Source organism: Dendroctonus ponderosae, unplaced genomic scaffold (assembly GCF_020466585.1).
Source record: "Dendroctonus ponderosae isolate FM_Combo_2020 unplaced genomic scaffold, Dpon_F_20191213v2 Dpon_F_20191213_12, whole genome shotgun sequence".
In the NCBI taxonomy this organism is placed as follows: domain Eukaryota; kingdom Metazoa; phylum Arthropoda; class Insecta; order Coleoptera; family Curculionidae; genus Dendroctonus; species Dendroctonus ponderosae.
In genome coordinates, this window is record NW_026017316.1 from 2,478,624 (window position 1) to 2,493,656 (window position 15,033).

Sequence of the window (15,033 nt, forward strand, 5' to 3'; positions counted from 1 at the left end):
CTCCCCAGTCGCAAAGACGCCAACGTCTGCTCGCAGAGAGAAGCTGCGCGATGGTGGCGGCCTCGTCAAGCGCGGCTTGGAGGAAGAGGTGAGCGCGCAATACATCGAGCTGCTGGTCATCTGCGACAAGGGCATGATCTTGAAGCATCGCGGCCATCGCGACATCGAGCATTGGGTGCTCACCTTGTTCGGCGTGGTGAGAACCGGCTAGCGCCGTCTCGCTTCCCCCCACTGAACCTTTCGGCCGCAGGTGAAGAGCTTCTACAGCGAGTCCTCGATGACGTTCATCATCCAGCCAGTGCTGGTGCGCATCATCTACCTGGAAAAGGAAGAGGAGGAAATCGATCTGGAAATTTCGAAAAACTTCAGAACGACCATGCCGAGCGTGTGCAAGTGGGGGAACGCGCTGCAGCCCACAGACCCCACCCATCCCAACCACTTCGACCTCATGGTGTTCATTTCCAAGTGAGTCGAGCCCCGCCCCCCTATCACCTTCATCGGCTAGGNGCCTTCATGGGCTTGGCGTGCTCGAAGGAAGACAACTGCTGTCTATCGGAGGACGCGGGCCTCGAAGCCGCCGTCACAATCGCCCACGAGATTGGCCATCTGTAAGCCACGCCCCCCGCTCCACACCAATGAACGTGGCCACGTTGCCGCACCCACCGCGTTTTCCCAGGGTCGGGATGGAGCACGACGGCAACCCGGGGGTGCCGTGTCCGAACGCCGATCCGGCCGACAACGCCTCCTATGTGATGTCATCGTTCAATCGGCCAAACACGGTGCGCTGGTCGCCCTGCAGCATGGCCAGCATGCACAAGCTGTCTAGGTGAGTGCCAATCAATCATCACCTTTAAATACTCACTGTTGACACTGAAATGGCTAAAGCGCATTCGCCATTGCGTCGCCAAGACCACGTTCCCAGCGGCAATCGGTTCTAAAAATTGGCAGAAAGCGACTTTTCCTTGGCCAATCGACGAGAAATCGCAGTAAGGGCCAAAAATGGGTAGCTAAAGCAACGATTTTCCGTGGGCAACGCCCTAATTGGCCCGAATGCATCCGCACTCGTTGGCGCATTCGCCATCCCGTCCACGTTGGCGTCCTCCAACAAGGAAGATTCATTGTTGACTAGAAAACACCGAAATAATAACGCGGAAAGATTCAACAACCGCGTACGTACCTGGTGAAGCTCCGGCTGGGGCTGCGCCCACCCAAAATCCTGTGCAATGGCCCCCTTTTATCTGGCTGGGGCCCCCTTGACACCTGACACAAAACCACACCGAACTGGCATGAAGTTTGCATCGGCAACCGAGCGGTTGCCGGTTGTTTCGCGCGATGACGTCACGTCAGAGGCTCGAACTGGAAACAGTAATGTTAATTTATTTATTGCTGCTGATACTCGCTGGCGGTCACATTTGCCATCAGCATATTTCCATCGTGAAAACCGACTAAACAAGCCCAATTTTCGGTTCAAGGTGGCATTATTATAGCGGAGGAGCAAACGAATAATTGTTTTTGGCGCCAGTATACTATGAACGTCAAACACGAATCAGAGGCCTTTCGGAGAAAAAACGCAAAAAACAGCACACACACACACGCACTATTTGGCAAAAACCAACAGAAATTTCAAAAAATTAATGTATAAATAAATATTAAAATTCCTCTAAATGGCCCTTGAAAAATCCAAAACATTGCCATCTTCAGGGTTACACCGTTTTTGTTCCGCTGGTTCTGTCGCGACAAGAAAATCAATAAAAAAATTGAATAAATTAAAAAGAAAAATACGGAAAAATTGGAAATAATGTTCGCGAACATTCCAGAGAACACGTACTGGACTGCTTCAAGGACGAGCCGAACAACGACGAGTACCCGCTGTTCGACGTGCTGCCGGGCGTGGTCTACGGCAAGGACGAGCAGTGCGTGACGCACTTCCGGAAAAGCAACGTGGTGATGGGATATTGCGAACTGTTGCCCGGTGAGTGACACATGACGCATGACGCAAAGCGCCACAAGGACGGCCTGTCAGCGGGTGGTTTGTGCTGCGGCAGAGTTCCGCTGCGGCCTGATGTACTGCAAGCGCCCGAACCCCACCAACGAGTCGCTGATCGATTGTTTCGGCGACGGCGTCGCCTACGCGCCCGGCACCTCCTGCCGCGACGAGACCCAATGGTGCATGCGCAACAAGTGCGTCCCCAAGGGCACCATCCCCGAATCGATCGACGGCGGCTGGAGCGGCTGGAGCGACTGGTCGCAGTGCTCGCGCACCTGTGGGCGTGGCATCCAGACCAAGGAGCGCGTGTGCGACAACCCGAAGCCAGTCAACCAGGGCCGCTACTGCACGGGCTTGGCCAAGGAGCGCCGCATCTGCAACCCGCAAGTGCGTGGGGCGCGGCCGCCACGCCCACCACCCCTCCCACTCTCCCTGATTGCAGGACTGTCCGCGGGACGCGCCCGCCTTCCGCGTCACTCGCTGCAAGGCCGACGTGAAGGCCCTCAACATGACCTACCTGCAGGCGGACTTCATCGAGGCCACGCCCTGCCGCAGCATGTGCGTGGTGCTAAGCCCCGAGGGCACGCGCGTGCGCGAGATCGCCGCCAGGGTGATCGCCGACGGGGCCAAATGCAAGGTGGGCAACCCGCTCATGATGTGCGTGGGCGGCGTCTGCACGGTCAGTAGCGTCGCGGCGAGCTGCGCGCACGATCTGATTGGCGCGCGCCATCTGCCGTGCAGGAGATTCCCTGCGACAACAAGATGGAGGGGTCGACGGCGGCGGTGGATGCGTGCGGCACCTGCAACGGCGACGGCACCATGTGCAGAAAGGTGGAGTACAGCGACAGCGAGAGCGACAAAGAGATTGCCAGTGAGTGGCCGCGCAGGCTACGTCCTCATCTACCACCCGCCCCCCACCCCCCCGCTTGCTTCCAGACTATGCGCGGATGGTGACGGTGGTGCCGGAAGGCGCGCGCAACGTCAAAATCTGGAACACCGACCGATGCGGCACGATGATCATGCTGGGCCTGACCGACGAAGAAACCGTCCTGTGGAACCACCTGAGGTGAGTGGAGTGGGTGACGGCTGGCGCCCTCTAGCGGCACTTTCCAGAGTCGGCTACCACATGGTGCCGCCCAGCAACTTGACGTTCTTTAAATTCACCCGCGAGTACGGCGCTGTCAACTTCACCATCCAATCGGACAAGCGCACGCTCTTCTGGGACTACAACAAGGAGGATGTGGGCGTCTACGTAGGCCACGCCCCGTAACCTCTCTCTCTCTCTCTCGCGCTAACCGATCAATTGCAGTTGCAATACACCACGGACGAGCTGGACGTGCCGACCAATTGGAGCTGGATGGAGCCCACGACCACGCCCCAATTCGAGCCCGTCTACAAATGGTCGATCAGTGAGTACCGGACGGGCCACGCCCCCCCCTTAATCTCGCTCGCCGATTGGCCGATCGCGCAATTGCAGCCGAGTTCGAGCCGTGCTCGGCCAAGTGCGACGGCGGCGTCCAGGCGCCGAAGCTGCGCTGCTTCGAGCAAAGCTCCGGATTGGTCAGCGACCATTTTTGCGAGAAAATCGACAAGCCCACCGACCCGCCCCAAAAGTGCAACGAGAAGCCCTGCAAGCCCGAGTAAGCCCCTTTCGGCCTCTTAATCCATCCACTGAAAAGACCTTTTTGGGGGGGCCAGATGGAAGGTGGGCCCGTGGGGCAAGTGCCGCGCCTGCCGCAAGAAGGGCGGCGTGCGCATCCGCCCCGTCGAATGCGTGCGCCCCAACCCCAAAGAGTCCGCCGACGACATTATAGTGGAGGACAGCGAATGCACAGGTAGGCGCCCCCCCCCAGGGGGTCGTTGCCACGCCCACTAACCCCCTCCCCATTGGGTTGCAGACGAGCGGCCCGGCACGGTCGAACTGTGCGCGACGCGCAAGAAGTGCGTGCCGCGCACCCGCAAGTCCATCTTCGTGCCCGGCCAGTTCCAGAGCGCCATCTGGCAGCAGATGCACAAGCTGCACCTGCGCAAGCGCGGCGCCCCGGTACGTACAGGGGGCGCAGCCGCGCCCCGCCCCCTACCTAATTGTTGTTGCACTCCCAGGCACACCCGCTCAGGCCCAGTAAGGCCAGCACCAGGCCCACCACGACCTTCACGTGGACGCCGCCCCCCGTGTCCGACATACTAAGTGCGCCGGCGCCCGCCCCCCTAAACCGCCTGCTAAACGGGTTTTTTCCAGGCAAAGTGGTGGTGGACGAGGCGCATATGGGCGACCCCCGGGGTGAACTGCGGGTGGGCCAAGAGATTGTGGTGCCCATTCGGGTGGAGGAATCGAGCGTGACGGAGGCCGAAAACGCGCTGATGGGCCCCGAGCAGCCCACCCGCATCGTCATCGGCTCCACCATCATGGAAACCACGCACTTTGCGAACTTTCGCCCCAATGCGACCGCCCCTTGTGCCAACAGTGGCCCGAAGCCTTAGGGCGACCCGCTTTTTTCAGCTGTTCTTTGTTGCCATAATTTTCGCTAAATAAACGAGGAAAATGTACGAAAACGACTTGCGCCCAGTCCGGCCCTGTGCAATTCGCGCGTCACATCGGAACTAGTGCGACTGGTGGACGCACCACTGCTCCCCAGGCTGCCGTGCGCCCGACAAAGACAGCACTAGTCGGGCAGTGCCGTCGATTAATGCGCACGTTGGGCACCACAGGGGCGGCTTCGCCTCAGATTTTTTGTGTTAGTGCAAGTAAGTGATTGAGGAGACGAAAACGGCCAAATTTCGCAACTGTTTGATCAGTTCAGGTAAGCACGTGAATGACTTACCATTTTTTGTGGTTCATCCACACCTGCCAAAACGTCACAGCCGATATCGTGGGCTTCGTCAACTATTGGCGCATTCGCCATCATGCCAAACTCAAGAGGGATTTTTTTCTATTCAGAACACAACCTACAAAAAACCGAAACTTTTAGTTGAAATTCTCAGGTTATAGTGCGAAAGCACGCGAAACCAACAGGCACAACTGCGCCACGTCCTTCTTGCGGGGTTTGCGTCTCTGCTACTACTGTTCAGGGTTTGCATCCTTGCTATTGTCGGCAACCCATTACTTTCATTGGAATTAAGATATGTTTAATATTCAATTTAAATATATTTGTTTATAAATCAAAAACAAGTCTTGCCTCTGTACAAATATATCAAACCGAATATTTAACATATCTTAATTCCAATAAACTTTTATTGGAATGGGTTGCCGACCATAGCAAGGATGCAAACCCCGCAAGAAGGACGTGGCGCAGTTGTGCCTCGGTCCATCATAGATGGCGGTAGGATAGACATCGTTTCCAGATTGTGCAAGAGAGTTGGTAATCTATACTCGTCTTTATCTATGCCACAGAACATACCCCCGGGGGGATATTTTGTGATCTATGCGCGAAACAGGAAATAAGCCGACCACAGACTACATACTAAGCCGACAAAAGTAGAACACATACACACACATTCGTGCATTTTCCATTTCTGATTTACCTCAGAATGTCGGCTTTCACTTGCAAAATCTAAAGGCGCCTTCCCCGAAAACAACCCGGAACAATCAAAAGGCCAATTCAAATTGACTCGAGCAGCCCCGGCCATCGGCGTACCCTGCAAAGGGGGCCAAAGCAGGCAGTAGCCCCAGGACCGTGGGGCGCGCAGCCGCAGGCGCCACAACAGCGCACGTACCTTGCAAAGCCCCGGGTGGGGCTGCGCCCCCTCAAAATCCTCTGCCCTGACTGGGGCCCCAACTGGCACTTGACACAAAACACACTGAACTGTCGTGAAGTTTGCAACGGTCTTCCGGCACTTGGCCGATGGTTTGCCTAAGACGTCACGCGAGAGGCTCGAACTGTGAATAATTTTGTTCACATATATTCATAAAATTTATTTGAAACGAGAAACAAAACTTCCTGATTGGATCAACCCCAATTGGATGGTTTATTGGCCACATCGGCAGTTAGTAGTTGAAATATTTATTAAACGGTCTCATGACGTGTGTGCCACCAACCACCCAAAGCCAACTTCAGGGCAGTTCGCTGTGTTTTTGTGTGAAGTGTCAAGGGGCCTCGGCCAGAGAAAAGGGGACAATGGCAGAGGATTTCGAGTGGGCGCAGCCCCACCCGGAGCTGCACAAGGTGTGCACGCTGTTTGGGCGCCTGGAGCTGCGCGCCCCGTTGGCGTGGCGCTACCGTCCGCTGCCCAGCCTGCTCCAGCAGGGGCCCCAGTGCGGGCTGGTGGCCCTGGCGATGCTGTCGGGCGCCCCAGTGGACGCCATCCAGGCCCACGCTCACGCCCAGGGCTACACCAGTCAAGGCGAGCTGTTCAGCTGCGACCACATGCTGGAACTGGCGCAGCGCTTCCTGCGCCCGCCGGCCACTTGCCGGCTGTACTCCGGCCGCCTGGACGACGCCCCAATCAAGCGCTTTCTGCTGCAGGGGGGCTGTTTGCTGGTGCCGTATCCTTGCCCTTGATCCAGTGCGCGGTTGCATTTAAGTGCCTTAACGTGGATTAGATACGACACTGCAAAGGACAACTCGCCAGGGCTCCAGGGCGGCCGCAAGGCCCACTGGGGCGTCGTGAGCGGAGCGATCAACACCGGCAGGGCGCTTTTCGTGGTCGCCCGGCACGGAAAGGCCAGAAACGTGGGGATTTGGACGCTCACTGAGCTGGCAGACAGCAACCAGCAGCTGAGGGCTAGCGCCCCGGAGTGCGCCCACCTGAGGCTGCCCCCCGGGGGCATCGACGGCCCCTCGGGGCTCAACGGCCGCAGTGTTCTGGTTCAGTTAGGGGACAGCTAGCTGTCAGGGCGGTCTCGAGGACTACAAACACCAAGAGCATTTTTAATAAATAAAGTATATTACAAATAAGTCGTCTTACGAGAATAATAATCTTTGGTTGTATGTACAAAAAATGATGCGCGGCAACAGGGCAACAGCGGCGCCATGTTGCCACTATGACTTTACCTTGGGCGCCGTTTTGGCGCTGTTCTTGTCCTCGAACTTGCGCTGCAACGTTGCCACGCTCGAACTGGAGCGCGCCGCCTTTTTCACGCCAATCGACGCCGTCTTGGCGGCCACCGGGGGCTTGACCGGGCGCACGCCACTGTTCACTTTGGCCTTGGCCAGCACGTCCGGCCCCTTGGGCGCAGGCTTGGCGCTGCAGCTGGTCACCAGGTCGGGGCTGTTGCTCACCGAGCGCTTGGCCGGGGAGGGGCGGCGCCCCTTCGCCGCCGCCTTGGGCTTGGGCGCCTTGTCCGCGCTGTTGCTGAACGGGCGCGTCGAGGCGTCGCGCCTGAACGAGCTGAGCGCGGGCTCCTTCGGCTTGGGCGCATGGGGCGGACTCGGGGCGTTGACGGCCGACGGCAGGATGTAGCCCCCACTCGAGCTGGTGCTCAAGTGGCTGCCCATGTTGGTGTACTCGGACGAATCAGCGGCGGGGGCGGCGCCCTCCGCTTCCCGCCTGCGCCGCGCCTCCTCCTTCTTCCGGTCGAGCGTCGACGTCGAGTAAATCGAGTCGAAGTTGCGGCTCTGGATCTCGGACACGATCTCCCCCAGCAGGCCCTGGGCGTCCTCCTTCGGCTTGCTCTCCTTGGGCGTCTCGTCAATCACCGCGTAGATGTTGTCCCCCGACGCGCCCCCCTCCATCACGTCGTCGTACTGATTGGGCGGCTGCAGGGCAGGGGGCGGCTGCTGGGGCGCGGGCGGCGGCGGGCTTTTGGGCCTGACGGCCGCGAAGCTGAGCGGGCGCTTGTAGCCGGCCGGCTGGCGCATCGAGCCGAACGTCTGTATGGCGGGGCGCTCCTTGGGCTTGGCGCGCATGCTTTGGGCGCGCAGCACTACCGCCCTCTTGGCGGCGTCCACCGGCAGCGCCGTCACAGCGATGTCAATGTGCGTCTGCGGCACCGGGTCCGAGATCTGCAGCGTGCGCAGCGCCGTCCGGTCGAGCGGCTTCTTGGGCGCAGCCTTCTCGGGCGCCGCCCTCTCGGCCGGCTTCAGAAACGACGCTATGCGATTGATGGCGGTCTTGGGCGCGACGTCCGGGGCGCCGGGCGCCGGCCGCACCGGCACCTTGGGCGCGTTCCTCAGCGGCGAGATCAGCTCCTTGGCGCTGGAGGTGGAGCTCTCGAGCACCGGGCTCGAAATCACYGGGCGCGGCTGGTTCATGGGCGGCAGCGCGGGCGCCGCCCCTGCACTRCTGCCGCCGCCCCGCCGGAACGAGTTGATCTTCTGCACGGGGCGGCTCAGGAGGCTGCTGATGGAGAGGGCGGGGGCCGGCGCCGCAGGCTCCGCCTCCTTCATCGGCGTCAGGCTGAAGCCCTTGAAGTTGCCGAAGAACTCGTTGTGCAGGCCGGCAGGGGGCGGCGACTCTTCGTGCAGCAGCGAGTGATTGGCCGGCTCGGAGCCGAAGGCCACGCCCCTGCCCTTGCTGGGCGACTTCGACCTGTCAGCGCAACAACCCGATTAGCGTCCAAATCCCCACGCGGCATGCAAAACACCACCAAAAGCGTTAACCAAACCAAACCAAATCGGGAAAGTGAGCGAGGTTAGAACGACTACACGTGCAAGCGAGACAGACGCACTACAGTGCACTAACAGACAGACAAGAACCTAAAACCAACAGAAACAGACAATCGGAGTGGGCGGGGGCTTTAGGCCACACTGGGGGGCGGGGGCTTGGCCCCGCCCACCAGGCTCTTGATCGAGTGGCTGATGGTGTGGCTGCGCACGATGCCCTCCGCGTTGGTGGTGGAAATGAGGGCGGGCCGGCAGATGGCCACGCCCCCCCTAAAGCCGCCCGCCTTGCGCGCCACTCCCCCCTCTACATACGTGGCAGTGGTCGGGGCCTTCGGCCAGCTGAGCTTCAGATTGTAGCGGGCGTAGTAGAGCAGGATGGCGGTCAGCGCCACCATGGGCACCACGCCCAAGAAGATGATGAACATCGCCACGACCACGCCCTGGTGGGCTGCAACCGAAAGCAACTAATTAACGGGAAATCGGGGGCAGAGGAGCAAAACCTACCGTTGGGGTCGGAGGCGGGGCCGCTGTCCTCAGACCCGCCCGGCCCTGGATACTCGCAAAGGGGCGGCGCAAAGCCGTCCTTGCAATGGCAGTGGCCGAGACTGTTGCACCAGCCGTTGCCGTGGCAATCCTTGTCGCAGTGCGGCGACTGCTTGCGCAAGCTGAGCACGTCCCTGCATCGCTGGTTGACGCACATCTGCCAAAAGAGGGCGCCGTCACACCACCACTCATCCCCCCTAGAGGGTGCCGGTACTGACCTTGCCATCGCCGCACTTGGCGCCATCTGGCGTCATCCCCGGGTCAATCTGATTGGTGCCCAGGTCGACAATGGCGGTGCGGCACGGAATGATCGAGCCCTTCTTGTTGATGAAACTGTGCGACAAAATGGCCACCGACTCCATCCCGAACTCCAGCCGCTCGTTCAAGTGCTTGCAGTGCAGCATCCCGCACAGCACGCTCCTGAAACAGATGCCTGCTTGAAAAAGCGCCCCCTGCGGGCTGCGACTGGACCTACTCGCGATCGCACTTGGCAAACGACTCGTTGAACTTGTTGTAGCCGCAGTTGCCATGCCGACTGCCCTTGGTGTTCATGTCGTAGCACTGGTCGTCGCTGCTCTTGCCAGTGTCGCCCCACAGCAGCTTGCATTGGTCGGTTCTGCAACAGGGGGCGGGTTAAAGGGGCGGGGCCCACGCGAAGCAAGCGGACACGCCCACCTGGTGCGGCAGAAGCCGTGGTAGCAGAAGGCGCGGCCCTCGTCGCACCTCTCGGTGTCCATCTTGAAAATGTCGGGCGGGCAGAACTCTGATTGGCCGGTGCAGTACTCGGGCAGGTCGCACTCGTATTGGGCGGAGCGGCACTCGGTGCCCGCCCCCTTTGGCTTGCATGTCTACGGGAACACCAATCAACGTTTGTCACAATCACACAGGGGTTGGGAGAATTTTTAAATTTTTAAAAAAAATTCCCCTGCATTTGCGGCGTTGTCGCCCACTACTCACACTGAGATCGCAGCACTCGCCGGTGGCGCAGCTCGCGTTGGCGTGCAGCATGCAGGTGGCGGAGTCGCAGCAGGGATTCTCGCAGTGTTGCGACATGCCGCAGTCGCACTGCTCGCCCGGCTCCACAAACCCGTTGCCGCACACCGGGCTGTCAAACAGAAACTCCGGCTTGTTCTTCAGACAGTAGTCCATGCCATGGGTGAAAGCGAGCAGGAGATAGTTCAGACTGCAGGAGGACCAATGGGTGGGCGCCACCGTCGAGCTACTGGGCGCCATTATGCAGCGCTCCTCCGGACACTGACAGTCCACCGTGTCATGTTCCATGCCTGTCCAACAGTGACAGCCGCGCGTCAACATTGAGGGCGCACGCCCGGTTGCCGTCTACTCACCGAAGTTGTGGCCCATTTCGTGCGCAATCGTGGTGGCCACCAGCCCCACCACCGGCGAATGGTCGTTGTTCACGCCCCCCGAGTACTCGAACGTGCACATCGGGCCCTTGAGCGCCTTGCCGACCACGCCCTGCTCGAAGTTGAACTTCCTGTCAATGTCAAATCAATTCAACTGATTGGCCAGCAGTCAAGTGGGGCCGCCGCAACTTACGTCAGCAGCTGCGCATTGTCGTTGGGATGCTCGAGCAGCAGCTTGTTCTTGCGATAGTGCAGGAAGTTGGCCAGGGTGGTGTCCCCATTCAGCGAGAAAATGATCTCGTCGTGCTCGCTCCACACGACCACGCCCACCAATGCAATGAAGATATTCAGCGGCGCGTACAGCTGCAACAGCGCACACACACACACAATGACAGTTGCCTGCAACTGTCAAAACAATGACTCACCCCGTTGATAATGTTGGCGATGGTTTTGCAGTGGTCCACCACGCGGCGCTGATTCTCGCCCAACTCCTTGAACTCGCGATTGTCCACCACCAGCACCAACTCCAGGTATTTGGAGTCGCGGTTGGCGTTGTAGGGGCCGCGAATGACAGTCGCACTGTCACTCGAGCGCTTATACTGGAACGTCACAACATTCAGATGGGATTAGGTCGACAGGAGGCGCCACCTACCCGCAGAATGCGGTTATCAGTCGATGAATGGGCGTGGGCGGGGCCGGCGGCCGCGCCCCTGTAGCCGCAAGTCTTGTTGTGCTCCCTCAGGTCGGAATGCGCGTAGAGCAAGTGGTGGGGGCCGCCCTTCTCCACGTAGTGCAGCTCGTGGCCGTCGAAGACCACGCCCTGCAGCCCGTGGCACGTGGACAGCGCCGCCCATGACTCGGGCCTGCCCCGCACTTTGCCCACATAGTGGCAGTGATTGATTTCCTGCAATTAAATTAATTTTTCATAAAAATAATTAAAATTAAACAAAAATTACCTCTTCATTGGGGCGCTCCACCACTCGACTGCCATTCACTTGGCGCCGATGGAAAAACCCTTTGGCCAGAAGGCGCTGGTTCAGCGTCAAGTCGAGCCACGCCTCCGCCCCGCCCAGTTCCATCGCGACGACAATGTGCTGCTGGTGGCGGCCATTCTGCAAAAAACCAGAGATGGCGCGCTGATCGGACCACTGGGCGAACCACTCACCTGCGTCCTGGTGTCCGGCAGATGGCGCCCGTAGCGGCCATGGTACATCCGGGGCCTGATGACGGAGTGCCGGTGGAAATCGGCGGCCGGAAGTGGCTCGTCTGCGAAACAATGCGTCATCGATTAGTGCGCCGCCCACACTAATTAGCGCCGTCTGATTGGTTAAGTGGATGACGCGCGTGACAGTTGAACTCGAAGCGGGCGCCAGTGCCAGGTGATTGGACGGCGCGCTTCGGACGCCCACGCCTCCAATCGGCCGGATACGCCGCTGCCGTTCCGGTTGCAGAAATCCAGGTCATTTCCGCCACATTTCCGAAAAAAATTCACCCGACAACGCCGCCAAAGGCAGTGCTGTCGCATTTTCCAGGAGAAAAATTCCCCACCAGGATTCTTGAGGGATTGACTCGAATTGTCATCAATGTTCAGGCGGGGGTTTCTCGGATTTTCGGAAACTCGACAACGTGGCGGAGCGCACATTTGAATCCTCAACAGCCAATTGACCAGACAGTGTTGCGGCTGTCACAAACATGTAAGATTCCAATTGTGCAACTTTTGCGGATTTCGTTCAACTCTCGGCAACGTGGCAAGGTGCTTCGAATCTTCAAACCCTTCAGAACCCAATGGGAAAACAGTGTTTTCTCAATTTTTCCAGCGTGCTGCAAAACATTATTGCAAGATTGCAGCAAAGAAGCAAGTCGACGCAAAAGAGAAAAGACAGCACAGCAAGGGCAAGCATCGAATCAGAACTGGACCAACAAATGCCGATTTAATTATAAGCTTGACCGGAACAGCATAAATAAAAAACCTGGAACTTTAACACGATTAAATTGGCAGCATGGGAAAACTGACGACACTAGGGACAACGCAGGCAAGGGCGGCAACATGGCCTTGACCACAGACTGCCCGTGGGGGGTTGGCGTAGTCAATCAACCCGCGGGCAGTGTTGCCCAATGGGGGGGAAAGTCGCCAAAGCGCAGAAAAGGCAGTGGCGGCGCACTGAGTCACCTGGTGGGGCGTCAGCAATGGTATATTTAGAATGGGACCGAAAGGGGTTTTGGCGGCGTTCAGTGAACCGCGGCCGTTAAAACGCCGTCATTAGAGCGGAAACGGCACACACAAATGTGCAGTGGCGCATCCGGTTGCAGACCAGCCGCAGACGTCACTGCCGTATCCGATTTCTCGCTCCCGATGTCTGGCGAGTGTGAGAAACCGGGAGTTTCCCAGGAAAAAGGGGCCCCCCAGTGCCATTGACACTTTCACACCATGGCAACGACGGGGCCACTCAAGGCCTTCGCCCATCGCGATTGGCCAACAACAACAAAGACTCACCTCTTTGTTTGGTCCAGGTGCCGGGGACGGCGCCCCCTTGGGCCGCCAGCAGCACCACCAGCACTGCACAGTGCACTGAATAAACGGCCATTCCGGTCACTTTACCTGCATAATTTCTGCATAAATGCACCACTGTTTTCCCCTTGTTCACTTAACACTCTCGCTCCAGTTTACGATGCTCGTTTGTTTCGCAGCAGCTGCTGGGTTGCCGGTAGGCGCCGGCGCCGCCCGCGCCATCCAGCGACGGCGCCACTAAAACACCCGAGTAGTGAAACATAGTTTATTGACTCCTTTCTTTACAACCGCGAAAAAAACGTCAAGACCCTTTCAAAAGCGCCCGCTCCAAGTAGAAACTAAATAGAAAAATATCGCTATCAACAGTAGTCAACATATGGCGCGCTCACACCCACTCACTCACCCCCACAGACACACAAAAAGCGACCAACGCTTGATTATCCACCTTTTTAATTCAGAGTAAAAATATAAAACTTCCAGGGCTCTGAGCGACAACAGTGCGGCGGCGCGACTTATCAACCTAGCAAACTGACTTACGGCCTAAACAAACAAATATTACTTAGGAGGTACGGCAACGATGTCCCAACTTTATTCGAAACTGATGCGAGTCATATTCGTTTCTCACTCACTCACACACACCGTCAGACACGCACGCACTAGTCTTGCATCTCCTCGGGGACCTCGTGCGGATTGAGGATGCCCGGCACTGACAGCTGCACGCGACGCTTCTCGGCCTGCGCCACCTGCAGGGCCTTTTCGCGCTCCTCCAGGAAGAGATCTGTATCGTCTTCGCCCGTGTACTCCTAGCGGACCAATCACAGCGTTAACACCGAAAAAATGGGCGGGCGCCCTAAAGTGAACCTACCCGGATTTGGACCAAAAAGTCCCTGAGATGCTCCTTGAAGGCGGGGATGTCCTGGTCCAGATTGAACATGCCCTGGACCATGATCTTGATCTGGTTGTCGGTCAGGTGGGAGAAGGCGGAGCGCAGCAGCGCCGCCGTGAACTCCTGTATGTACAACACGTTGTCGGGGGTGGGGCCTAGCTGGCAGTTGACACGCCCCGACTCCACCTACGGGCGAACAGAGCGATTAGGCCGCGCCCCAGTGCCGCCCCCCGCTCGATACTCACCAATGAGAAGATGTAGGCCAGGATGGTGGCGTGCATCGATAGGCTGGCGGTGTGCGACGTGTCGGTCACCACTGAGAACACATGCTGCAAAATGTCGGTCAGGTAGGTCTGGTAGAAGCTGGGCGCGGCTGCCTCCTGCTGCTCAACATTCTGCATCAATTTGAGCAGAATCTGCAGCCCGGTGTCGGCCACGTTTCGCATGGTGTGCTTGAACGCCCAGATGATGCTGTCCAGCACCAGCTGCAAAACGCCCGGTCAACCAATCAGAGCCCGGTAAGGGGGGCGGGGCCAACCTACCTTAAACTGCGTGGGCGGGATGTTCAAAAAGGCGGCAAAACAGTGATTGTTCACCTCCTGGAGTAGCAGGAAAAAGTTGGTTCGATGCTCGGGAAACTCCTCAAAGTCCTTGTTGATCATCTCGAGGGTGCACTCAAACACGGCGTCGAAGATCTTCGGCACCTCCATCGTGATGTGCCCCTCCAGATTGTTGACGATGGTGGCGATTGCGCTGAGGACTTCAGGTTCGCGCGCGCACGCCACCGTCGTGCGCTGGTAGTCGAGCAGCACCGCGTCCAGGAAGGGAGGAATGAAGTTTTCCAGGACCATTTTGTTGTCGTTCGAGCGCGCAATCCAGTCGGCGATCAGTTTCAGCGTCTCCTTTTTGACGACGCGCATCGCCTTGATCAGCGGCTGTTTGGTCACCGCCTCCCCGTTCAGTGTAATGGCGGCAGTGATGTTCTCGGACATTACCTGGAAAATTATGGAAATTTTCAATGTTGCCCAGTCCAGTCCTGTGCACTTGCTGCGCCCCCGACGATGATACGCCCACAAACCCGGGCACTGTCACCGATGTGTCAGACAAAGACAGCGCTACGCGAGCAGTGCGTTGTCGATGGCGGTAAATTGGAACAGACAGGGCCGGGTTCGGGGTTTTTTTTTTTTGGATGAATCGAATGG

General features: G+C 58.3%; 4 protein-coding genes across 4 annotated transcripts in view; 2 read left to right on the forward strand and 2 right to left on the reverse strand.

The window, feature by feature from the left end:
- The first annotated feature begins 513 nt into the window (after nucleotides 1-513).
- Nucleotides 514-4,534, forward strand: LOC109536550 (A disintegrin and metalloproteinase with thrombospondin motifs 7). The gene is made up of 14 exons (XM_048662967.1): nucleotides 514-608; nucleotides 677-826; nucleotides 1,818-1,972; nucleotides 2,046-2,374; nucleotides 2,430-2,666; nucleotides 2,729-2,858; nucleotides 2,924-3,053; nucleotides 3,101-3,239; nucleotides 3,297-3,396; nucleotides 3,465-3,627; nucleotides 3,686-3,822; nucleotides 3,886-4,031; nucleotides 4,091-4,175; nucleotides 4,227-4,534. Exons 1-14 carry the CDS (start codon nucleotides 514-516, stop codon nucleotides 4,466-4,468), a joined length of 2,238 nt encoding a protein of 745 aa, XP_048518924.1. The 3' UTR covers nucleotides 4,469-4,534.
- Nucleotides 4,535-6,013: 1,479 nt separating this feature from the next.
- LOC109536564 (UPF0692 protein CG33108) lies at nucleotides 6,014-6,882 on the forward strand. The gene is made up of 2 exons (XM_019902833.2): nucleotides 6,014-6,470; nucleotides 6,528-6,882. Exons 1-2 carry the CDS (start codon nucleotides 6,103-6,105, stop codon nucleotides 6,811-6,813), a joined length of 654 nt encoding a protein of 217 aa, XP_019758392.2. The 5' UTR covers nucleotides 6,014-6,102; the 3' UTR covers nucleotides 6,814-6,882.
- LOC109536551 (disintegrin and metalloproteinase domain-containing protein 9) lies at nucleotides 6,851-13,119 on the reverse strand. Its single transcript, XM_019902817.2, has 14 exons — nucleotides 12,931-13,119; nucleotides 11,602-11,702; nucleotides 11,393-11,548; nucleotides 11,089-11,340; nucleotides 10,862-11,035; nucleotides 10,630-10,799; nucleotides 10,419-10,567; nucleotides 10,030-10,355; nucleotides 9,748-9,920; nucleotides 9,548-9,688; nucleotides 9,291-9,492; nucleotides 9,034-9,229; nucleotides 8,842-8,977; nucleotides 6,851-8,455 (listed from the first exon to the last, which is right to left on the reverse strand). The coding sequence occupies exons 1-14, from the start codon at nucleotides 13,019-13,021 to the stop codon at nucleotides 6,967-6,969; spliced, it is 3,756 nt and encodes a 1,251-aa protein (XP_019758376.2). The 5' UTR covers nucleotides 13,022-13,119; the 3' UTR covers nucleotides 6,851-6,966.
- Nucleotides 13,120-13,196: 77 nt separating this feature from the next.
- LOC109536570 (exportin-1) overlaps nucleotides 13,197-15,033 on the reverse strand; it is a 4,446-nt gene continuing 2,609 nt past the window's right edge. Inside the window, exons 4-7 of the mRNA XM_048662979.1 lie at nucleotides 14,374-14,837; nucleotides 14,077-14,316; nucleotides 13,811-14,017; nucleotides 13,197-13,748 (exon numbers count right to left, since the gene is read on the reverse strand). Of these exons, the coding sequence (XP_048518936.1) occupies nucleotides 13,602-13,748; nucleotides 13,811-14,017; nucleotides 14,077-14,316; nucleotides 14,374-14,837 (1,058 nt within the window). The 3' untranslated portion in view covers nucleotides 13,197-13,601. The remainder of the gene's footprint in view (nucleotides 13,749-13,810; nucleotides 14,018-14,076; nucleotides 14,317-14,373; nucleotides 14,838-15,033) is intronic.

What these genes read in the sequence shown, in the direction of transcription:
- LOC109536564 (XM_019902833.2), top strand. Translation starts at nt 6,103, where the DNA reads ATGGCAGAGGATTTCGAGTGGGCGCAGCCCCACCCGGAGCTGCACAAG. An exon ending in GGGGGCTGTTTGCTGGTGCC is followed by an intron (nt 6,471 to 6,527) that starts GTATCCTTGCCC and finishes AACGTGGATTAG; the next exon opens with ATACGACACTGCAAAGGACA.
- LOC109536550 (XM_048662967.1), top strand. Translation starts at nt 514, where the DNA reads ATGGGCTTGGCGTGCTCGAAGGAAGACAACTGCTGTCTATCGGAGGAC. An exon ending in GCCCACGAGATTGGCCATCT is followed by an intron (nt 609 to 676) that starts GTAAGCCACGCC and finishes GCGTTTTCCCAG; the next exon opens with GGTCGGGATGGAGCACGACG. An exon ending in AGGAGGATGTGGGCGTCTAC is followed by an intron (nt 3,240 to 3,296) that starts GTAGGCCACGCC and finishes GATCAATTGCAG; the next exon opens with TTGCAATACACCACGGACGA.